This window comes from Balaenoptera ricei, chromosome 14, assembly GCF_028023285.1.
Source record: "Balaenoptera ricei isolate mBalRic1 chromosome 14, mBalRic1.hap2, whole genome shotgun sequence".
Lineage (NCBI taxonomy): Eukaryota > Metazoa > Chordata > Mammalia > Artiodactyla > Balaenopteridae > Balaenoptera > Balaenoptera ricei.
Window position 1 is genome coordinate 66,991,904 of NC_082652.1, and position 23,118 is coordinate 67,015,021.

At 44.7% G+C, this 23,118-nt stretch overlaps 1 protein-coding gene across 2 annotated transcripts in view; it reads right to left on the reverse strand.

The window, feature by feature from the left end:
* LOXHD1 (lipoxygenase homology PLAT domains 1) overlaps positions 1–23,118 on the reverse strand; it is a 219,867-nt gene that overhangs the window by 173,127 nt on the left and 23,622 nt on the right. For both annotated transcript variants that reach the window (XM_059894273.1, XM_059894272.1), the window contains exons 5-6: positions 9,950–10,048; positions 3,904–4,052 (exon numbers count right to left, since the gene is read on the reverse strand). In XM_059894273.1, the coding sequence (XP_059750256.1) occupies positions 3,904–4,052; positions 9,950–10,048 (248 nt within the window). The remainder of the gene's footprint in view (positions 1–3,903; positions 4,053–9,949; positions 10,049–23,118) is intronic.

The following is a 23,118-nucleotide window of genomic DNA, read 5'->3' on the forward strand; positions in this document are numbered from 1 at the left end:
CAGGAAAATATCTAGTAAATCCAGGCGTTCTGACCTGCAAAATTCTTGAATTATTTTTATGTCTTATCCCCAAGGAGCATTTTGGTTTGGCTTAAGTTAAAGGAACAGACTGTTAGGAGTTCTTCAGAAGCCAGTGAACCTTTGGAGGGACACCCACCTTGGCACTCGGGGGGGCAGGTGGGGACCTGCCAACCAGGCCCTGAACTTGCCCCTACACATAATACTGGCTCCAAAGAGAATAACAAATCTCACACTGAAAGTAGCCTGCTTGGGCTTCTGGTTTAAAATAGTGTCTGACTAGCAACAAGTAAGAAGAGGAAAAGAAGAAAAGGAAGGCGGGAGAGTAGGAGGGAGGGAGGGAGGAAGGAAACATCATTCTGAAGAATCAGAAGAAGAGCAGAACTCTGGAAAGGACTGGATAAAGGTTACAGAAAAAGAATTCAAGAAACGGGTATGTTTAATAGGATATAAGAAGATATGGTCTTTATGAACAGGAGTAAACATCTTTAAATAGAAAGGGTTGCAGTGAAAAAGCAATAAAATGATATGAAAAGAGAGCTAGATTACATGGGAAAGGTATCCAGAAAAGCAATACTACACAGCAGCAAATACATCAAAGTTCTTACAATTCTGCATGCCCTTTAACCATCTCCTAGGAATTAATTGTAGGAAATAATCATAGATGTGTATAAAGATGAGCTACAAGAATGTTTGTTGCAGCACAATTTATAGTATCAATAATTTTGAGAAAAAAATTGAAATGTTCAACAAAGGGGAATTGGTTTAATAATTCGTGGTATATCTGGGCAATGAAATATTATTACAGGCATTAAAAATTACATTGTGAAATATCAATGTTATTCTATTTCAATAGCATGGGGAAACAGGCATGTTACACTTGAAAGTAAAAACAAAGCAGTTTGTAAAACATTGTACTTATTATGAACCCATTATTAAAAATGACATATGTGTATTCATTCACAGAAAAATGTCTGGAGGATATGTAATTTCTGGGTGGTGAAATAATGGTGGTTCAGATTATCTTATTTTTGCTTACTTGTATTTCCTAAACTTTTTACAATAGATATATATTACTTTTGTAAGAAGAAAAAAATAATTAGAAGAAACATTCAGAGTTAAAATGCATGTTAATAGGAGAAAGAAATGCAACTGGTAGTGTGAAAAAGCAAATCAATAATGAGGTGGGGGAGAATTTGACAAGTTCTTATGGAATGCAAAGAAAATAGAGATGAAAGGAATAAAAGGGAAGCTGAGATCTTTGGAAGACAGAGAGTGGAGATCCAATAAATGGATAACTGGTGCTCCTGAAGAAGAGACGTGAAAAAAGCCATTGAAGCAAGAATCTAGTACATAATAGGAAATCTTTTTTCTGAGCTATAAACAAACAAATAATCCTAGGCATTATGGAAAAGACCCATCTTGTTCCAGAGAAGTTAAAAACAGGGAAGGAAGGAGGAAAAGAAGGAAGGAAGGAAGGAAGGAAGGAAGGAAGGAAGGAAGGAAGGAAGGAAAGAAAGGAGGGAGGGAGGGATGGAGAAAGGGAGGAAGGGTGGAAATGGGAGAGGAGGGGAGGAAAGGAGAAGGGAGAGGAGAGGAGATGAATGAACTAACAAAGACCCTACTCCTAGACATTATCTGGCAAGACTTAAATTATAAATAAAAAGAAAAAAATCCTATAAGCATTCTGGCTGAAAAACAAAAAACAAAAAAACCACAAAACAGTTTTTCCAGAAAGAAACAAAAGTCTGCTTGGCTTCAATGTCAAATTTCAGAAGGTAATGGAACAAGATTTATAATGTTTTAAAGGAAAAAAGTGTTCTCACCCATATATTTCACATCTTGCCAAGCTGCCCTGTTCTTTGAGCATGAAGATGACAAAAGGACCTGTTTCGGTGTGCAAACCTGCCTCCTTCACGTAGCTTCTGAGAGCATAGGGGGTGAGAGCCCAGGTGATCAAGAAGGAAGCTGCTTTCACAAAGTACAGCTGCAACGACTACGTCAAGGCCTCCCTCAGGCCCTTGGGTGCACTTTGCAGCTCCTTCCACTACACCTGTGTTTTCATTCAGTCTTCCTTCCCAGGATGAAGGAACTGGGCTGCAAGGTACTTGCTCTGTGCCCCATCCTGACTGAGGTCCTAAAACACACCTGCCTCCTCTCCCTTGTCTGCCCTGAAGACACACCTCTGCCCGTGCATTGGCTCTTTGGGATCTGGACTCCTGCCTCATTTCTTCTCCAATCCAAGCAACAATTCCACTTAGCCTCCCGGAACCCTGTTCAGAATTAGGCTGGCTGCTCTTAGGGCCAGGCCAGCCCCCTCTTTCCAAAGGAAACTTGGCCATTCCTTGCTTCACTGATTCAGCACCTTGTTCCATGCCAAGAGCTGGGAGGTGCCCTCAAGGAACTTTGAGGCTAGTTATGGAGAGACGTGTGGCAGACACTCAAGGATGCTTACTCAACACCCTTTCCAATCACCTTCTTAGCCTACTTCTACTATGAGGGCTGGAAAGCCTACTTGAAGTCCCAATTTCCAACGTAGCTAGGGTGGCCACATGACACAGGAAAAAGTTCCAAGGAGAGCTTTGTTTCTCTCAAAATAAAGCAAGACTTGCCAGAAAAATGTCTTTCCCCTTTGGTCTTCTCTTTTCTTCCTGCCTAGAACACAGATAAGATGCAGAGAGGTTCAGCAGACACCACATGATCATGAGACAACAAGCTGGAGGATGAAAGCCACAGTGCTGAGGATGGTGACACAGAGAGACCAGGTGTCTCAGAAAGCAACTGCACCAGCCCTGAGCTGACCATATCTGTATCTCATGTGAGATAAGAAAAATAAGCCCCTGATTGGTTAACATTGCACTTCAATTTTTCTGATACTTGCAGCCAAATATGTTCCTAACTGACACAAGATGATAAATTAAGGAATAACAAAACCTCAACTATCAGACAGCTTCATTCTAAATAGTCAAATTGTTATAATCCGAGGGTTTTCTGATTTTAGGCCATAAGACCTTTTCAAAATATTTTTCAAAATATGTTACACATCAATCTTTTCCTATCATTCTGTGATGAGCTGAAATATATGGAGAGCTCGTGACTAAGGAAAATACATACAAAGGCCTGGTAGCCCATTTTCTAAATGACCTCAGACTCCCATAATTTTTCAATATTCTTTTGGCTTTTTATATCTTCTCTGAATCCCCATTACAGTTCTCAATAACCCTACCAATTACAGTGTCTCTTTTTCCTTCTAATTTTCTGCTATAGGTTTAAAATTACAGGTAGCAAGTTTTGCTAGAAGGGATTATAAGCAAGCACTGAGTGAGAATCTGAGGGGTCTTGTCTTCAAAATCAGGGCAGGGCAAGGTAGTGCCAGGGACATAAGCTCTCCTCATGAACTTTGAGCCAGATATGTCTTAGATTCTCAGAAGCCTTTTTGCTTTCTTCTTGATTCTTCACTTTGTCCTGGGTAGGTGAAATTATGAGGACCTGAGATTCAGAAGTTTGAGGTACAAAGCAACAGGCCAAGATAAGTCACAACGTAGCTTATGATTAAGGTGAAATGAATGCTACAAGCCAGCGGGGTTATAGACGTTCATGGGAGGGAGAGGTTCTGGTGGCCAGAGGGGGAACACTTCATGGCAGAGCCCTGAAGGATGATCAGACCCTGGCTGGGTTCAGATGACAGAAGTGGTCCTTCTAGGAAGGTGATAACACAGGCAAAGCCTTGGAGGCTACTGGGAGGGCAGCATGGTTGGCCAGTGGACTTAGGCAAAAGGGTGGAGACAGATCTAAAGAGGGAAGTTAGGGCTGAAATATAACTTCTGAAGAGCCAGAATTCCTGCCTCCCAGGCCAAGGGACCACAGACAGTCAGCTGAACCCACCTTGGACAGGAACCAGCCTGCAGACGCCCCCTTGTTATTGTGGCCAACATTGATCTTCATGAGCTGCCCCAGATCCGGGGCATCCAGGGTGAACTTGTCTTCTGCTCCCTTTTCAAAGTTGTCCTTTTCATTCTCCAGCCTACGCTCACCTGTATGCACAGACACATGAGAAAGTTACAAAGGAGACCAGAGGAGGAGAGAGAAACAGCTCCAGACTTTAATGGGCTGCCCACTGAAGGATGGTTTCAAAAGTCACCACGGTAGGAGGCTGTGGGTGGTGACAGGCGGTATGTGGACACTCTCTGTACTTCCACTCGATTTTGCTGTGAACCTAAAACTGCTCTAAAAAATAAAGTTTATTAATTTTTTAAAAAAGGGGTAGCTTCACCCCGAGATCTACAGGCTCCTTAAATCCCTCCAGCCACCAGTCAAGGCCAAGGCTTGCCTTGTGTGTGGCTTGTGCCCAGGACCCACAGCTGGGCTTCTGATTTCTGCCTTAGCCCAGAGTCCCCACCCTAGTAAACTGATTTGCACCCCCATCCCTGGACCTGAGGCCCTGCCTTGTTTACCGGCTGCTGGTCCTGAACTAGGAGCACAACCATGGTCGTTGGTCTAGGGGCTGTGGCTGGGACCCTGACATCAGCCAGCAGGCTTCCTTAGGCCTGACTCCTTTGGAAAACAGCAATGATAACTATCATCAGACACTGCTGGGTGTTTAACACGGTTTCTTCCCTCACTTATTCCACGACACAATCTAGGAGGGAAGTATTATCAACTCTGCTTTGCAGATGAAGAAACTGAGACTTGGAGAAGTTAAACAACTGGCCAAAAGTCCACAGGAATTGAGCACATAGTTAGGACTCGATCTAACCTGTTCCTTCTACTTTGCAGTTTTCCATTATTACCCTCCGAGGTCTACCAGTCATATTAACCCTTACAACCCCACCTAAGCACCAGCCTTTTGCTTATGCCATTCTGTTTTCTTTCTTTTCCAAAATTTGATTCTTTAAATTTTTCTAAATTTTAAATTGTCACAATTCAAACATATAGATAATAATAATAGACATCCATGTACCCACCACCCAGATGTAAGAGGTATAACTGATATTAATATTTTGTGTAATTAACTTAGGCCTTTCTCTTTTTTAAAGGAAATTAAACATGACGGGTAGGTCTAAAGTCTCATGATCCATCCCTTCCCCTGACACACCCTCCCACAAACAAACACTATCGTCAACTGGTATCCATTGTTCCCATGAATTTTTGCTTGCGCATGTATGTATTCATAAAGAAAATATATTATTTTTGCATGTTTTAGAATTTTACATAAATAACATCATAGTGCACATCGCTCTGAGTTGATAAGTTCCTTGTCTGTACAATAGGGATGATAAGGGCTCCACCTCATTGGGGCTGCTGTGAGAATTAACTGAATGGATGTGTGCAAAGCCCTTAGGGCAGTGCCTGGAGATGGTAGGTGCTGTGTTAGGGACAGGCCGTTGCTATTGTTCCTGTTACTATCGTCCTATCATCACACACCCTTGTGCAACTTACTTTTTTTTAAGTTAATATCATGCTTTTGAGATTATTCTGTTGATGCTAGTAACAGAATTCGTCCAACTTCTGTATAATAGTCATTGAATGAAGAAAACACTATTATGTGTGCATTCTTTCACTGATGTACACTTGATTGTTTCTAGCTGATTGCTATTGTAAATAGCACTGAATTGGACTCTCTTGTACTTACCTTCTGCTGCACATTTGTAAGAATTGATCTGAATAGACGCCTATAGAGTTGCTGGGTCCTGAGGTGTATTCATCTTCAGTGTATTAGGTATTGCAAAATTACCTTCCAAAATGGTTGTACTACATCAATTACCACCAGCAGTGCATGAGGGTTCCCATTCCCCATAATCATTATTAACACATATATTTAAAATTTTGTTTCAGTGTGTGTACAGTGGCGTCTAATTATGGTTTTAATTTGCATTCCCTTGATTACTTGAAAAGGTTAAAAGGTTATTTGGAAAGACATTCATATATATATTCAATACATACATTTGAGAGATTGGTTCATATATATATTGGCCATTTAGACCTTGCTCTTCCATAATTTTCCTGTTCATGTACTTTATCATATTTTTCTATTGTCTTTCCTTTGTCTATGGCTTTTATCATATAGACATTTTTCTTGTTTGAATGGACTTTATCAATATTTCCCTTTGTTGTTTGTGCTTTTAGTGAATTGTTCAAGAAATTCCATCCTAAATTGAAATTTTTAAAAAGACACTCAAAGTTTCTTCTAAAAATTTCATAGTTTGCTTGTTCACATTTAAGTCTCTAGACCATCTGAAACCTATTTTTGTGTATGATGAAAGGTAAAAAGATCTACTTTTATCTTTTCTCATATGGTTAGACAATTGTTTAAACATCAGTAATTGAATATTTCATGCATTGCATTTATAGAATAATCTGAGAAATTTGGATATCTTACTGAACTTAAGTCTTTTCTCATCCATGAACATAATATATTTTTCCATATATTTAGTTATTCTTGTGTATCCTTAAGTAGAAATCTTTATTTTTTTCCAGAATGCGCTTTTGTTAGTTTTTCTTAGACATGTAATTGCTATTGTAAATCACATATTTTTAAATTAAATATTTGCTTGCTGTTTATGTTAATATTTGTGTATTAATCTTGTATCCAACACCTTTATTAAACTTTCTCGTTGGTTCTAATGATTTTTAAGTTCTAATGATTTTATAGATGATCATTAGTTTTTATGAAAATTAAATTTTATTTCTAAATGGGACCAGAGGTTGAAGTTTCTTCTAATTTTATTGATTTGTGATCAAAGAATGTTGTCTCTATGTTATTGATTCATTTGCATTTGTCATTATGCACTTGAAAAGAGTGTGTATTCTCTACCAGTTGGATTTAGGAATCTACATACTTCCATTAGATCAAGGCTATTAACTGTGTTGTTAAAATCTGCACCCATACTAAAGTTTTATCCATTTGACTTATCAGTTACTGAGTGTTGTATTAAAATCTTCCACTATGATTATGTACTTGTCAAGTTTCTCCAAGAATTTTATTATTTTTTGCTTCACATATTTTGAAAATGTTGTTAAAACTGTACAAGTTCAGAATTATCATATCTTCCAGGTTAATTGCTCTTTTTGTCATTGTATAATATACTTATTTCTAATGAAGTATTTTGTCTGAAAGTTTAATTTGATGGATATTAATATAGCTGCACCAGCTTCTTTCTTATAGTTGATATGTTCCTGGTATACTTTATTCCATTGTATATATTCTCAGACATTTATGTATCATATATTTAAGCTGGATTTTATTTCTTTTAATTTAATATGAGAATATCGATTCTTTAGTTGATGAGTTTAGTTTATTTCTATTTACTGTATTATTTACACACTTATCTTACTTTTTGCTAGTAGCCATGTTTTTTCTTTCTTCATTTCCTGACTTCTATTTGGTTGATTGAGTCTTTATTCTCTTTTATTCCCTCCATTGGCTTAGAAATTACACATTTCTATTTGGGGGTGGTTACTTTTACAATTTTAATATGCATACTTGACATATTAAAGTCTAAAGTTAATCAATTTCTCTGCTCTCCTAGGGTAGGGGAATGGGCTACAACCAAGTTATATTTTAACTCTCATTATCTCGTTTCTTTCTCAAAGATCACTATCTTTTAGTGTTTAGGGTCCACATTTTCTCATGTCTTGATAATAGTTATTATTAGTATAATTTTATATAGTCAATGCTTGCTTAAATTTGTTATATAATTATCATTTGGGGGGCTCACCTTTGTTTCTTGCATCTCACACTTTTCTTCTGGGTACAATTTTCTTTTTCTTAAAGTATATCCTTCAGTGGTCATTTAAGTGTGGGTCTATGAGTGAGTGGTCAGTCCTATTTCTCTTTGTTTGCTTGGAAATCCATTAATTTTGCCCTCACTCTGGAATGATAACCTAGTTGAGTACAGAATTCTAGGTTGATATATGTCCTTGCTCAGAAGATTGAAGTTTGGGTTTTTTTTGTTTGTTTTTTGTTTTGTTTTTGCATTTTTTTTTTTTTGGCCATGCCACACAGCTTATGGGATCTTAGTTCCACGACCACTGGACCGTCAGGGAATTCCCAGAAGATTGAAGATATTACTCCATGAACTTATATCCTCTATAGCTTGCTGATAGGAATTTGCTATCAATCTAATTGCGTTTATAGAAGATAATCCACCAAATCTGGTTACTTTTAAGATCTTTCTCTTGGCCTTTGGTTTCACTACAATGAATCTAAATGTGGATCTGTTTTTATTTATCATGTTCAATGTCTTTTGTTACTTTAATCTGAAGATTCATATCTTTGCTTAATTCTGAAAAAATGTGATCAGCCATTATCTATTCAAATATTTCCTCTCACCTATTCTATATATTCTCTTTCTGAAACTCCTGTTCAACATGTCAGAACTTATTCTCTCCTCCACATCTCATGACCTCTCACTGATATTTTCCAACCCTTTATGTCTCTGCCACATCTGCATATTTTGTTTATATTTATCTTACAGTTCAATAATTCTCTATTCAATAGTTTCTAATTGTATTGTTTAACCCATCCATTAAGTGTTTATATTTAGTGACTATATTTTCATTTCCTGTATTTCTGTTTGCTATATTTTTCATAGTGCCTTGTTGTTTTCCTTAACTATTTCTTTCATGTCTATAGACAGTTTAAACATACTTAAGTTATAGCCTTTCTCAGATTACTCTATTACCTGAAATTCTGTAGGATTTAATCTTATTGTCTGTTGTGTCTATTGATGGTTAGTCATGGTGGATTGTGTCCTTGAGTGTTTTGTAGTTTTGGAAAGTGAACTCATCTCCAGTACTTTATCTGTGGGAATCTCACGAAGTCTTGCAAGTGCTTCTGCCAAGCACCGAAGGGTATTACTGGCATGGAATGAATTTTCTGTACCTGAGGGGGAGGGTTCCCAAATCACACTTGTAGTGTAAAATCAGACCTCAAGCCCGCATGTGTGTAAGCCTAAGATATCAATTTCCCATCAACTGTCTTTTTAATCTAGAGTTCTTACAGAGATAAGTTTACTATACTGATGAGCAATTTTTTTCCTAGTCTATTTTTTCACTGAAGATGTTCCTGTGAACCTTCAGGGATCCTGGCTTTATGTGTGGTTCTCATTTTTTGCATATTTTGCCTCATACACAGCCAAAATATCATTTTCTGACCCAAATGTGTATGGAAATCCATCCTGTAGATTGTTGAACATAAAGGCTCCCTGCTTCCAAGATCCACAGCATCAATTCATAGCTGATACTTTGGTTTAAGTTCTCTCTTCATTTCTGACACCTGGAGATTTCTCTTTTTTCTTAAAATCCCAGCAATGCATTTTTAATTATTTAATATACTGTGTCCAAAATTCATGTCTTTGTAGCTTTCTGACTCCTATAGTATTCCCTTAAATTGGCAGCAGCAGGACAAGACCACCTGTCTCAGTTCTGCTGGCCTGAACTTCCTTCCAACACCGGCAGCTGTGTCTGTGCCCTCAGTTCCTGCTCCACCTATGAGGCCAAGTGTAATTCTATCCCCTGGCCCTATTCTTGTCTGCCCCAAATCACTGCATGAATCAGACCATGCCCAGTCACATCCCAAAATATAATTCAAGATGGGCATGGAGCCTAGGGAGATAGAGAGTAAGTGAAGATGAGTCCCCTGGACATGTGGAGCCTGGGTCTGTTACAGGATGCAGGATGATTTTAAATCAACCAAAAAACCAAGCACAACTTATTCTGAAAACACATCACACACACAAACTTGACAAGATGGACACCATGCTGCCCAAGGAAGGCCATGACAAACCACGTCACAAGAAGAAGAGAGAGGCTCAACAGGAGAGCCTAGAGGGAACCGGAGTTGCCTTCCTCTGCCAGGAGGGTGGAAAACAGCCCACTTAAGAAGTAGTTCTGGGCATGGCTTTTGAAGAAAGGATTTCAAACCCATTACCTGTGTCTCCATACTCTCCAAAGATATTGATGAAGACGTCAGCATCAGTCCCTGCACCAATGACATCACCAGTGTATACCTTGACTTCATACTTGTTACCTGGAAATGAAGACAGAGAAAGTCTCAGCTCATTCAGGTCCTGAGTAGAGAAGAACAGAGGCCAAAGTAGCTACCAACCATCCACCCTTCCCTCCAGCAATGCATGAATTGTCACCATTACTTTCAATAACCAAGCAAGACACAAGTCGCCTGACGTTGGTTCTAAATGGTCATGGCTGAACTGCGCGCAGAGCAGAAATCAGAGGTAGAGGGGACTTCTGTTTTCATCTACTAACTTGTTGCCTTGGGATGCATGAATCAACCCAAATACAACCAACCCACCACCAGCGTTTCTCCCCTGGATACTGAAATGACTCCCACTGGGTTCCCAGCCTCTACTCTGTCTTCTCCAATCTGTTCTCTATGCTGCATCACAGTATAAAAATTCATGGGGGAAAATTGATTATGCAAATAAAAATCGAATTTATATGTAAGTTGTCAAGGCCATAACGAATGCAAAGACCAGAGGAACCAATAATAGCTAACAAATGCATGTTCAGGCATTACCTCATTTAAAGACCTGTATCAGCTTCCTGTATCTTTGCTCCATTTATTGAACAGAAATCCATTCTCTGTAACCCCAGAATGCTTCAGCCTTGGCCATGGCCTCAAGTCAGGGGGTGGTGGAGCTCAAGGTAAACTTGACAACATGTTGAGTCTTGCCCGGGTCTCCCCAACCAGAGCCTGCCTTAGGGTCGTGTAGCAAAAGCCAAGGGTTGCTATGTGGTGTGAAATGGAGATTCCTCTAGATTTTCTTTGGGTGCCAACAATTCTAAGGGCTGAGACAACTTTCCCTTCCCTTTCCCTTCCTACAATAGCTTTCTATTTTTCATGTACCAGCATCTTTTTTTTTTTAGATGTCTTATGCCTAGTATATGAAGCTGATAAAAATTAGAGCTGTTTTATTTGAGGCCCAAATCAGGGCCCCTCTGCCCCCCTCCTCCCTAGAGCCTTCCTCCATGTCCCAGCCCCCACGTGTCTTGCTCCTCTGTGCTCCTTGGCTCTGCCATGTTGTCTGTGTCAATGATTTCCAAGTTTCACCATCTCTTCCTTGTGCTGTTTGCTGTTTCCTGCAGGTGAGAATTCTATGTTCCTCAAGAACTTAAAAGAGGTCTGGGAGCAGGGCTTCCTTCTCTCATATGGCTTCTCTCACAGCCCCTAGCACAGTGCTGGGCACATATTAGAGTCTCACTGCATACGTTGAAAAGCTAATTGAATTGAATTTCCTAAATCTCAAAGTTTCGTGAAGTTGCTCAGGGCAAAGGACTGAGGTGGGGAGGTGAGAAGAAAGCTAATTTCATCCCTTCTCATCTCGAATCTTGTCCAGCAGTACAGGGCTGCCCTCTAGAGATGACACAGTGCAGAATCCTGCAGGGGACCCACAGAGGACTCTCCACCCACACAGCCCTGAAGGTTGGCCTTTGACCTGCTGAGGACATTGAGCCAAGAAGGAGCAAAGTCTTCTCTTTCTCTCCTCAATCTTTACTTGGTGAAACCCATCCAGGGAGAGGGAAGACCCTCCAATCTTTATCCCCAGATGAAGGCTTCAGTAGGACAGTTGTTCTCAGATTCCCGCCCCTTCTTGCTTCACCACTAAGACCCTTCTGAGATGGGACACGGAGCCAGGGCCTTCAGAAGAGTCCAGACAGGCAAACCCCGGCTCAGTGACTTGAAACTTGGGCCACATTCAGGCTCCCAGAGGAGCTTGTTAACAAGGCAGATTTCCAGGTTGCCTTCCAGGCACCCTTCATCAGGGGGTTCTTCCAGCGGATCCTGTTCTTGATCATCCTCCAAGGTGCACAGGCCTCCTGCAGGGGTTCTTTCCTCCTCTGGCTGGCAGGGCCTCTGAGAGCCACTCACTTGGGTTCAAGTCCTTTCTCAGGCGCAGTCTAGGGCTCACTTCACACAGAGGCAAAACCCCTCTGCAGAGCCGGTGGTGCCAGGGTGGTGTGGGGACTGGGAGAGGCTCTGACGGCCACTGCTAAGCATCAGTCAGAGGGGCAACAGGACCCCAAAGGGAAGTGGGCACAGTGAAGCAGGAGAAAGGATGAGGGGGCTGGGGAATATATGTGGAATGATTCAGAGTAGCAGACACTCTGAATCATTCCAGAAGGCGGAATTTGAATTAGTGGGTTGAATTATAAAGAGGAATATTTTAGCTCACCAAAAGAAACATTTTCTAGTATCTAGGGCTATCCAACAAAGGACTGGGATGCCCTTGGGGGAAGTGAGTTTCCCAAGCCCAGAGACACCTAAGCAGTCTCTCTATGCCCAGCACATTGGTGGGGAGCCACCTGTCAGGGATGCCGTGGAGAAAATGGCAGAGGTGAGGGATGAGAGCACTAAGGGTCCTCTTCAATCTGCAATTCCACGACATTTGACCAGGAAAGGCAGCCTTGCAGACTATGGAGGGAAGCCAGGAGAACAAGGAAGCATCTCAGAGGATGGGAGAGGTACCCAAGGCCCATGCAGACGAGGCCCGGGAAGCAGGAGCCCACGAAGGGCTTTGGGAACACACATCCTCATCCTTGGAAAGACCAGAGAAGCAGAGTACCAGGGCCGAAGTGAAGCAGCAGGGTGATAAGCCAAGGGTCAGGGGCCAGTAGGCCAGAGAAAGCTTCCAGGCCTTGCCAGGTGAGGCTATCGGTGGCCCGTGCCCAGGGATCAGGAAGCCAGATGAACAGAATGCAGGAGGAAGCAGATTCTGGAACAAGGCTAGACTGTCTTCTAAACTCTGTGGAACTTTCTACAGCAAGATGAGGCGCTGGGTCCCCATGTAGCTGGCTGGATGGCTAGAAGATCACCCTTGATCACACTGAGGAGAGGCCAAGAACTGCCTTTTAAATCTGCTCTTTAAAAGGCCCCATAGACAGACAAAGAAGCTTCTTTTATTACTGTTCTCTCTCCTTTTTCCCATATTTCCTCTTCAGGCAGAACCCCACAATATCTGATTTGCCATTTTCCAAGCAAGCCCTAGGGCCCAGCGCCCATTCTAAGTTGTGATGAAGTGCATATATTGATGAAAGAATAAAAGCAGGGCTCCGTTCCCTCGCCATTGGCAGACGGCCAGCACAGTACAGCAAGGCTTCCTCTTAAGTGGTCACGTGAGAGCCCCCCAATTTCCCGTGATCAGAGTTTCAACAAATGCAAACTTGCCTTCCTGGCACAGTGGGTGGTTCGGCCAGGAGGAAAGGAGAAGCGCCAGGAAAAATCCCTGCCCCAGAGGCCAAGGGAGCAAGGCAGTCTGGAGAAAGATGATGAGAAGAAAGGTGGAAAGAAGAAGCCAGGAATGACTCACCTTCCCTGGCAAATAATACTAAACCTCCACACAGGTGTTGCAGTTCACAAGGCACTTGCGTGTCCTTGATGGAATCTGATCCATGCAAGGGCCATGCAAGGAGGCAGGTACTGTGGACATTCTTACTGACAGACGAGGTACCGGGGCTCAGAGAGCAAGGTGGCTTAGCTGAGGACACACAGCTGCTAAATGTTGCCAGCGGGGCTCAAAGCCATGTCTCTTGTCTCCAAATCCAGGGCTGTTTCCAGAATACCTCATGGGCTCTCATGCTCTTGGCCAGAGGTCAGCAACAGTTTTCTGTAAGTGCCAGATAATAAATATTCTAGGGCTTGCAGGCCACTTGGTCTCTGTTGCAACTACTCAGCTCTGGTGCTGTAGCACCAAAGCAGCTGGATACAATCCTATGTAAATACTACATAAGCAAATGGGTCCAGCTGGAAAACTGGGCCCAGCCCAGTTTTCTTGGGGAAAAAAAAAGAAAGTTTTTTTTTCTAAGAAAACTTTATTTATGGACATGGACACTTGAACTTCACAGAACTTTCCTGTGTCGTGGAATATTATTCTTGTTTTGATTTCTTTTCAACCTTTAAATATGTAAAAGCCTTTCTAGGCTCATGGTCCACACAAAGACAGGTAGAAGGCCGGGTTTGGCCACCCCCCGCCCTGTGTTCTCTTGTGCTCTCAGGCACCGTCCTGTGTGTTTCTGGCAGAGGACTGCAGGCGACTCTGCTCTCTGTGGCCTGGGTGGGAACGGAGCTGCCTGGCACAGGGGAGTCAGCTGCTGGTTGCAGGATAATCACAGCACATCCTAACCACTAGCTAAGCAGCTCAGGGTTCTGAAGGTGGGGGAACTATTGCCCTTGCTCTGTTGGGGTGGAAGGGGTGAGAATGAGCAGGTCCCGTGCTCTGTTTTTCCTGCCCTTACAATGTTGTGTGACTAGGCTGAGCCTGGTGTTCCCTTGAGTCCAGTGGAGAAGGGGGTCTGGTCTGGGGTTTTCTGAAGGTGGGGACGATGGCAGGTCCAGTTCTGCAACCTTAGGCGTTATGCTTTTCAGCTCATTGCCTGGTTGTGAACGAGCAAGGAGCAGAGATGGGAAGAGAGGGGAAGGTCAGGCCGGAGGAGGAGGTAACAAGGAGTTCATCCCCCTTCCTGAGTGAGCATGGGAGAAACAGGGACTGGAGATGGCCCACCCCGGCCCTAGAGTTGGCCTGTGGTTTACCCATTTGGCATATTATCTGTTATAAAATTCTCTCTAGAACTGATTTCTCTCTGGCCTTTCAGCAGGGTTACCGTTAGCCCAAACGGTGCCTTTGTGCAAATTAGATAAAGGGATCCCTTCCTCAAGACACGTTACTGCCATCTGTTGGATAACTGTCATAATAAATGCATAAATCTACAAGCTCTATGATGTGAAAGGAATCTCCTTACATAGTTGCACTTGTGCAGTACATAGCCTGTACATCTGAACCCAGCAACCCTACCTTTCAGGTAGTAGCCTCCTTCCACTAAAGGGCAACGGGAGCTCGGAGTGGACAAACTAATTGAAACGTTGATCTGAACAATATACAACAGATACAGATCACGGTGCCAATCACATGGTGCCTTCCAAAGCCAAACAGCGTTGAGCTGGGGTCCTGTACAGATAGTATCATTTACAGCTTAAAGACAGATTGCGACCTCAAGGCCCCATCATTGGGTTGTCTGTGTCCTTCTTGCCCTGCCCAGGGGATACCCAAGTCCAGCCTTGCCCTTGTCCTCTTTTGCTTCTGCACGCCCCATTGCAGAGGCACAAGGCTACTCCTTCCAAACAGGAAATCTGTCCCCTGCGGACCAGCCGGAAGCTGCCTGTGCGGGCCTCCAGAAAAGGCAGGCAGTGGCAGGCCCCAGATGCCTCCTGCACTGCCGGGTGTGCCAGCGGCTCCCACAGTCCCCCCGGCACGCTGTCTGGAACAGTCAGCACACAGCAGTGACAGGACACATCTCCAGAGAGCAACCCTGCGTGGCAGGGGGAGGCAGAGCCCTGAGGGGGCCGGAAGCCCCAAGTCCTGGTGCCGCGTGCACAACTGAGCCGGCTGAGTTGCTCTTTGTGTGCCCAGCAGCAGAAGCCTAGCAAAGACCCCATAACTAAGCCTCTGTCCCACTTGCCAAGGAAGAGACCATCCCATGCCTAACGTGGTTGGAGCCTCCGAGAAACTCACGTGGTCCAGGCTTTTTCAGGAAGCAGAGAATCCTGAATGAGCTAATGATGGGCTGAGTTTCTTTCCCTGCCTTTCGCCCATCCCCAGATCCTGTTTAATTAGGACGTGGCTTTATTTATTTTGGCAGGTGAGACTGGGGAGGAGGGTTGGAAGGAGGATGACGGGTCCTGATTTTACTCCACCCCCAACCGCATCTGCCAGGTTCACACCCCGACACCCAGCACTTCCGCTCACCCAGAGCCAGGATGCCAACACACAGAAGTGAGATCTCACAGGCGCTGCGTGGGAGGAGATGAAAATGGCAGGGAGAGAGACTCAGGGGGGGCTGCCCTGGGGGTGGGAGCCGAGGGGGAACGTTCTCCCCCCAGCCAGGGAATGCCCCTAACTACTCAAGCCTGCATGGATATGGGGAGAATGTGGTCTGCAGAACCCAAGGATGGGCGGCAAGTCTCCATGCTGAGAGCTAGGTCATGGACACTGATCAGTGAATGCCCTCCCAGGCCCATGGTCTCGAATTCTCCCTCCCCGAGTGCTGTCCCCAGACAGTTTCCTCTTTCTTCCCTCAGGTCCAGAGACCCAGATCTCTCACCCAGATTCACCCCGTTCTTTAAACAGGACTGGAACACCTCTGTTTTCTCTATAAGGCCCTCAACCTCGCTGCCCTTGCAGACACACCCACTAATCAAGATAATAAGAGCCTCCAGGGCTTGCTGAGAACCTAGTGTGGGCCAGCACACCTATTATCTCGTGTAATCCTCACAATGACTATTGTCACCATCTACTGATGAGGCAATCGATGGAAGCAGGAGGTTGAGACACTTAAGTTTTCACAGTTGGAAAAGATTGAAGCCCAGACCTGGACTCAAGGGATCCAGACAAGAAGGCTCTTTCCTTAGCTGTCATTCCACCCACCCTACCGGGTGTAGCTTAAACCCCAGATTCTCTCTGAAGAGCCCTACCTCCCAAGCCCTAAGTGCTCCACTCCAGAACTTCTGGGGTCTGCATCACTTATTTGGCACTTACCACGTGCTAGAACACAGGCCGTGGGTTGAACTCAGCTGAGCCTGGTTACACAAAATTAAAACATCACTCAGTCATGAATAGTCGCTCTTGGGTGGTAATCAAGAAAAAATACTCTGCTCTTTTCATCCCCCCCCCACCCCCAAATAAATATACAGCTCATATATTTCCTAGGAAACTGTGATGTCAGCCTAATGCTATCAGGTGTTTTAACAGTATGGAGTAGATAAGCTTTACTCTTCCTCGTGCTCACCTCCCTCATTGCCAAGCCCCACGGAGCTATTTCCACATGCGCCCCCATTGCTTGCCTGCCCCACTCCTGCTGCGCTGCCGAAGGTCCTTTCCTTCCAAGCGCACACTCAGTAACTGTGGCTGCATTTCTCCTCTTTCCAACCCAGATTCCACTCCATTGCTGGAGTTTATCCTCCCACAGCGCTGGGAAGCCAGCACTTCTCAGGTGCTGCCCGAGGTGAGTAATATGTGTCGAAAGACTTATCATTCTGCGAACCTCTTGAGCCAACAGTTCAATCCCTGTGCATAACAATTAGTTTATGCTAGGAAATAATTGTGTTCATAGATTACCTAAAAAGATGTCTATCACAGCACTGTTAGTAATAACAAGAAATTGAGAACAACTTCAAAATATCCAAAATGAGGGATTGTTGGGGGTGAATTACAGTATTCACTCATTCATGGAATACCATGCAGCCATTTAAAATAATAGTTTAGAAGATTAGTCAATGCTATTAAGTGAGAAAAACTGGTTATAAATCTGACTATAATACAGTACCATTTTTCATCAATATATGGTGTTTAATACATTCATGCACAAAAAAAGAATAGAAAAGAAATTCACCAAAATGTTAACAGAGGTGTCTCTAAGGCTGTCCTACACAGTGATTAAGTTCAAGTCTCTGGGTTCACTTTTGGCTCCATCACTTGTAAACAAATTACTTAGACTTTTTGTGCCTTCACTTCCTTCATCTGCAAAATGGGGATGTGATAATACCTCCCTATGTCTGAAACATACAAACAGCTTATACAGCTTAATTAAAAAAAAAAGAAAAGAAAACAAAGAAACCAATCAAAAAATGGGCAGAAGACCTAAATAGACATTTTTCCAAAGAAGACATATAGGTACATGAGGCCAACAGGCACATGAAAAGTTGCTCAACATTGTTAATTATTAGAGAAATGCAAATCAAAACTACAGTGAGGTAACACCTCATTCCAGTCAAAATGGCCATCATCAAAAAGTCTACAAATAACAAATGCTGGAGAGGGTGTGGAGAAAAGGGAACTCTCCTACACTGTTGGTGGGAATGTTAAATTGGTACATCCACTATGGAGAACAGCATGGAGGCTCCTTAAAAAACTAAAAATACAGTTACCGTATGACCCAGCAATCCCACTCCTGGGCATATATCTAGAAAAGACAAAAACTCTAATTTGAAAAGATACATGCACCCCAATGTTCACAGCAGCACTATTTACAATAGCCAAGACATGGAAGCAACCTAAATGTCCATCAACAGATGAATGGATAATGAAGATGTGGCACATTTATACAATGGACTATTACTCAGCCAGAAAAAATGAATGAAATAATGCTATTTGCAACAACATAGATGGACCCAGAGATTATCACATTAAGTGAAGTAAGACAGAGAAAGACAAATATCATATGATATCACTTATATGTGGAATCTAAAAAAATAGTACAAATGAACTTATTTATGAAACAGAAATAGGCTTACAGACATAGAAAACAAACTAATGGTTACCAAAAGGGAAAGCAGGGGAGGGATAAATTTGGGATTAACAGATACAAACTACTATATATAAACTAGATAAACAACAAGGACCTACAGTCTAGCACAGGGAACTATATTCAATATCTTGTAATAACCTATAATGGAAAAGAATCTGAAAAACACTTGACGCTCAGGGGAGGGGTCAAGTAGGAAACCATTGGTGGCTGGAATGGACACCCACAGGCCAAGGCAATATCTGTATCATAAATTGACGTTTTCATGATTACATAATATAGCTCTGCGAAAGTGCAATTTCCAAAAATAGAAACAAAGGTTATTATAAACACCTATTTGAAAACCAAAATAACCAAGTATGGGGCAAATATACAATTCCATGCATTCCCCCAAAGGTTCTGGCTGGTTGGTTGAAAGAGAATGTTGCTGGCAGTGGTCCCAGGGAACCTGAGGCCACAGTGAAGCTGCAAATTTGAGGGTCTGTCCCCAGCTTTGTGAATGAGACACTGTGCCACCAGGACCCATCAGTTCCTAAAGTGCCCTCATTCTGTATGAAAGCCTGGTGAACTCCTCACCCATGAAGTCGCAGATTGAGCATCACCTCCTCTATGAAGCCCTCCTGATTCCTCCTTCCTCTGTGTTTCCATTGGCCTGGGTCATCCCCCACCTACAACATTCTATCCCTTTGTACTGTGATTATTTACTGGCCTGACTCTCTCCCCTCTAGACTCTAAGCTCCTACAGAGAAAAGGCCTTACATATTTACCCGGAGCCCAGGATCTGGTGCAGAGAAGATTCCCAATAAATGCGCACTGCCCACTGAATCACTGAATGACATTGGAGGAGTATGAGCCGGCCTCTTGAGCCCAAGGCTCTAGCTCTGCCTATAGTTACACTGTGTGACCAAGAGCAGCTTGTTCAACTTCCCTGAGCTTCTGATCTCTTCTCTGTAACACGGAGGAGGGTATATAAGGTCGTTTTTGGTACTGAAATTATCTGATACTCTTCACTGGGGCCTCATTCAAAGCAGTTCTCTTCTTCCCACTCTTTCCGGAGATGACTTTCTGCAATGCTAGGTGGCAGCAGATGGGGTGGGTGGGAAGCTGCTGTGAAGTTCAGAGGAGGAGAGTGCTGCGGGGCTGGCCCTGCTCTCCCCACCCCGAAGCCCTCGTGGCTGTGAGTCCGTGGACCCAGGACCACCTCTGCAGGGTTCCAAGGAATCATGATTCCCATGCAGCAGCCACAACAAATAGAGCTCAGGGGGCCCTGAGTAACATTTGAGCTGGATTCAGGGGAAATGTCAGGGAGAGGGAAGGGGTTTGGGAAGAGTGGTGCCCCTCGCAAGCTTTGGCTGCCGTCAAGGTCATGAGCCTATCCCCAGTTGTCTAGATGAGCCTGCCGGATTCTAGAGGGGATCCTGGCACTTAGTGCCTCCAAAGTCCTTTCTGAGTCTGAGAGGCCAGAATCTTGAGTCTGTGCATCTCAGTGTCAGCATGAGCCTAGATGTGGAAGAAGCAGCAGGGGGAGAAACACTGGCTTTGTAACAACAGCGACAACCAGACTTACCTCATGTACTGAGCATTTATTCTATGTTCTGCACTGCACTAAGTCCTTTAACGTTCACTCCCCTAATTAACCAGCTCAAGCACTTTCTGAAGTGGGAATTAATGTTATCCCCATTTTACAGATGAGGAAATAGAGGTACAGAGATTAAGGCATCTGTTCATGCTTAACTGGTAGAAAGTCAGAGCCAGGTTTTGACCACAGAGATTGGGGGTTCAGAGACAGAGCTCTTGGTGGGGAGATGGGCATGTGCAAAAGAATAGAAAGTAGGGGGTGGGGATAAAATGGGGAAGAAGCATCCACTGCAGAAGGGGAGGGGCCAAAAGCCAATCTCCCCCTGCCTCCGTAGAGGAAGGCTAGCCCCAGACAATCCTCTGTTGGCTTGTGAAAATAAACACTCTACTAGTACTGAAAAGACCCGAGAGGCCACCTAGTGCCCCTACTCCACAGAGGAAGAAACTGAGGACAGGAGAGGAACTGAGCTCTGCCCCATGTCCCATCCCTGCTGGGGGCAAAGCCAGAACTAGAACTCAGAGTGCACAGCCCATGTGCTTTCTGACCCAGAGAGCTATCTTTTTAAATTAATGATCTAGCTACTCTGTGATATCATCCAGTAGAATCTGGGAGTAGGTCAGGGCTGCCGGTTTATTTGGCAGGGCTCTCACGATGGATGTCTTTTGCATCAGTCACCCAGGCTGCTTGCATTTGCTCCTGTACCATGCAGTTCTCTGGCTTGTCCGTAATCCACTGCAGGTCAGCACAATCTGCACGTGCCCCTAAGACATTAATCACGATCCCTTTCTAGTGTTGTCCTTTTTTCAAATGCACCCTGGGCACTGTGCCCAACACAGTCTTGCCAAGACCTGGTACACACCCGGAGCTGTGTGATAATCATTGTGTAGCATGGCCTGGGCTGGAAATTATAACCCAGTTACCTGATGAAATAAACAGGAGTGGAAACAGTGATTGTGCCAGAGGAACACAATGTCATTTTTACCTGGTCCCCAGCTCTGGGCAACTTTGGGCCCCCAGCACTGGCTGTCTCATTTGGTAGAACCCCCCCCAAAAAAAAGCCAATCCATTTGCTCCAGACTGGGAAGCAATGAGAATGTCATCTGCCTCCCCGCCGCCTGCACACTGCAGCCCACCTGCCCAAGCTGTTGCGGGCTCCCTTTCCTCCAACTACCAGCCCTTCAGCCTCTTTGGAGCACAACACAAAACTGGTTGCAGTCGTATTTATTATTAATCCACCAAAGAAGACTAAACGCTCCTTAGAAGAAGGCTTGTCCCTAACGAACAGGTCCCAGCTGGGAGCAGGGGTGGTGGCTGGACCCACCTCACTCCGGGCCCTTCTGAATGCATGGGCCCTCTCGGCTGTCAGTGAGGCCTGGTCTGAAACCCTGATGAACTGTTGTGCCTGCGCTCTGACAGCCCTGGCGTGTGCACAGCCCCCAGGCCAGCTGGAACTCAGCTCCTGCCTTCAGAGGCCTGTCTCACTGCCAAGCTGGCAGGCTCTCCTGTTGCGATGTGGGCTCAGTACTGATTTAAGCCACGTGATCAACTCAGTGTTTTTCAAGGTGGGAGGGTCTGTGGGTAGGCACCAGGATGGGGACAATTACTTGGCCAGAAGGCAGGAAATGACGTCATATTGGTAGTGAGAAGGCCATGTCTGCCCTAAACAGGTCTTGCCTGTGCCTCCCTACCGGTGAGAGCCCCTGGCTTACGCTCCTTCGAGCCCCAACACTGGGTCACCCCAAATCTACTCCATCTAATCCTGCCTGTCTACCTCCATGTCCCCACACCTGATCTTTCAAGGCCACCCGCATCCCACCTCCAGCCTCAGGGATGTGCCCTGAGCCTCCCTGGGGCCAGAAAGGCATGGGTAGCCCTGCATTCTCAGCCTGTGTAAGTCTGCAGTGTGCTTATCAACTGCATGCGGGCGCTGTGCCCCATGAGTGTCACACTAAAGGTGACCCAGCATCAAGGGGATCACTGGGCGGAAGAAACATGGAGCCAGGTGAAAGGGCTGCAAGATGCTTAGCTAGCAGAGTACCAGAGGAAGCTAGCTCCTCAAGGGCCCTTGGACAACATCCGGGTTTTCTGGTAAGATGAGGAGGCAGCCCAGAGGACAAGTAACTTGCCTAAGGGGCACAGTTACAGTGGGGCAAGTCTAGAAGCCAGCTCTCTGTGCCCCAGGAGAGCTCTTTCCACCCATCTCTGCTGCTGGTCTTCATGAGTGGGTGTGTCTGCACACACCCCATACACACATGAGCCCACGTCCTATCGATCTTCACCCAAGCCCCACCAAAGTGACCAAGTGCGCAGGCACAAGTGAAAGTGTTACCCTCAGAGAAACCTGAGCTTAGCTGGAGACACCAGATAGACACATATTAAGGAGTTAGAGCCCAAAGAGGCGAATAGCGGTCCCTGAGATATGGTGTTTCTCAGCCATTTATCCATCTCAAAACTCCTGAGGGCTACAGCACACCCCCATCAGCCACAGTGGCTCATTCTGGCTGTATCTGATTCAGCCAGAATGTATCTGAACCTCAGGGAGCAGGTGGAAAAGTTCCTCTTCTCTGCCCATGAGATTCCTTACACATCCCCTAACTGCCTTTGGGGTGGGGGCACTACGCTGAGTATCACTGCACTACAGTGGAAGGCACAGACTTCAATTCTCCAGAGTTTGCAGGCAGAGAAAAACCCAAGGCAAGGCCACAGGTGATGCTTTCCAGAGAGGCTGGGGCTTTAGACCCAATGGGGTTTGGGTGGCATGGAGAAAACCGAAGGAAAGGGTGAAAGAGAGCAGGTGAGGGGGAAGAGGCACGGGCCCTGAGGTTTCCTCTGACCCTGGTATATGTTTTAGTGGGCGATCCACAATTTTCTCTCTAACTGACTTGAGACAGATGTCTGGGAGATAGGAGAAGCCCCCAAGGCAGCAGGCAGGCAGGCCCTGGGGCTCTGGCGAGAGCAGTCCTATTCAGTCCTTTTTGGGGTAGCTGAGGTGGGGCCTGAACCCCAGAAACTGCTCTCAGTAGTCTGGCTTCCACTCCACAGTCTGGGAGCAGGTGGAGAGAGGGTGTCTCATCCTGTGCCTCAGGCTTCAATCCCATTTCCCATGGGTCCCTTGAAACCTCTTCATGGTTTATTAGTGTCGGAGAGAACAGCTTTCAGAGCACTGCCTGCCAGACTCTAGAGCCAACACAGTCTGAGCAAACAGG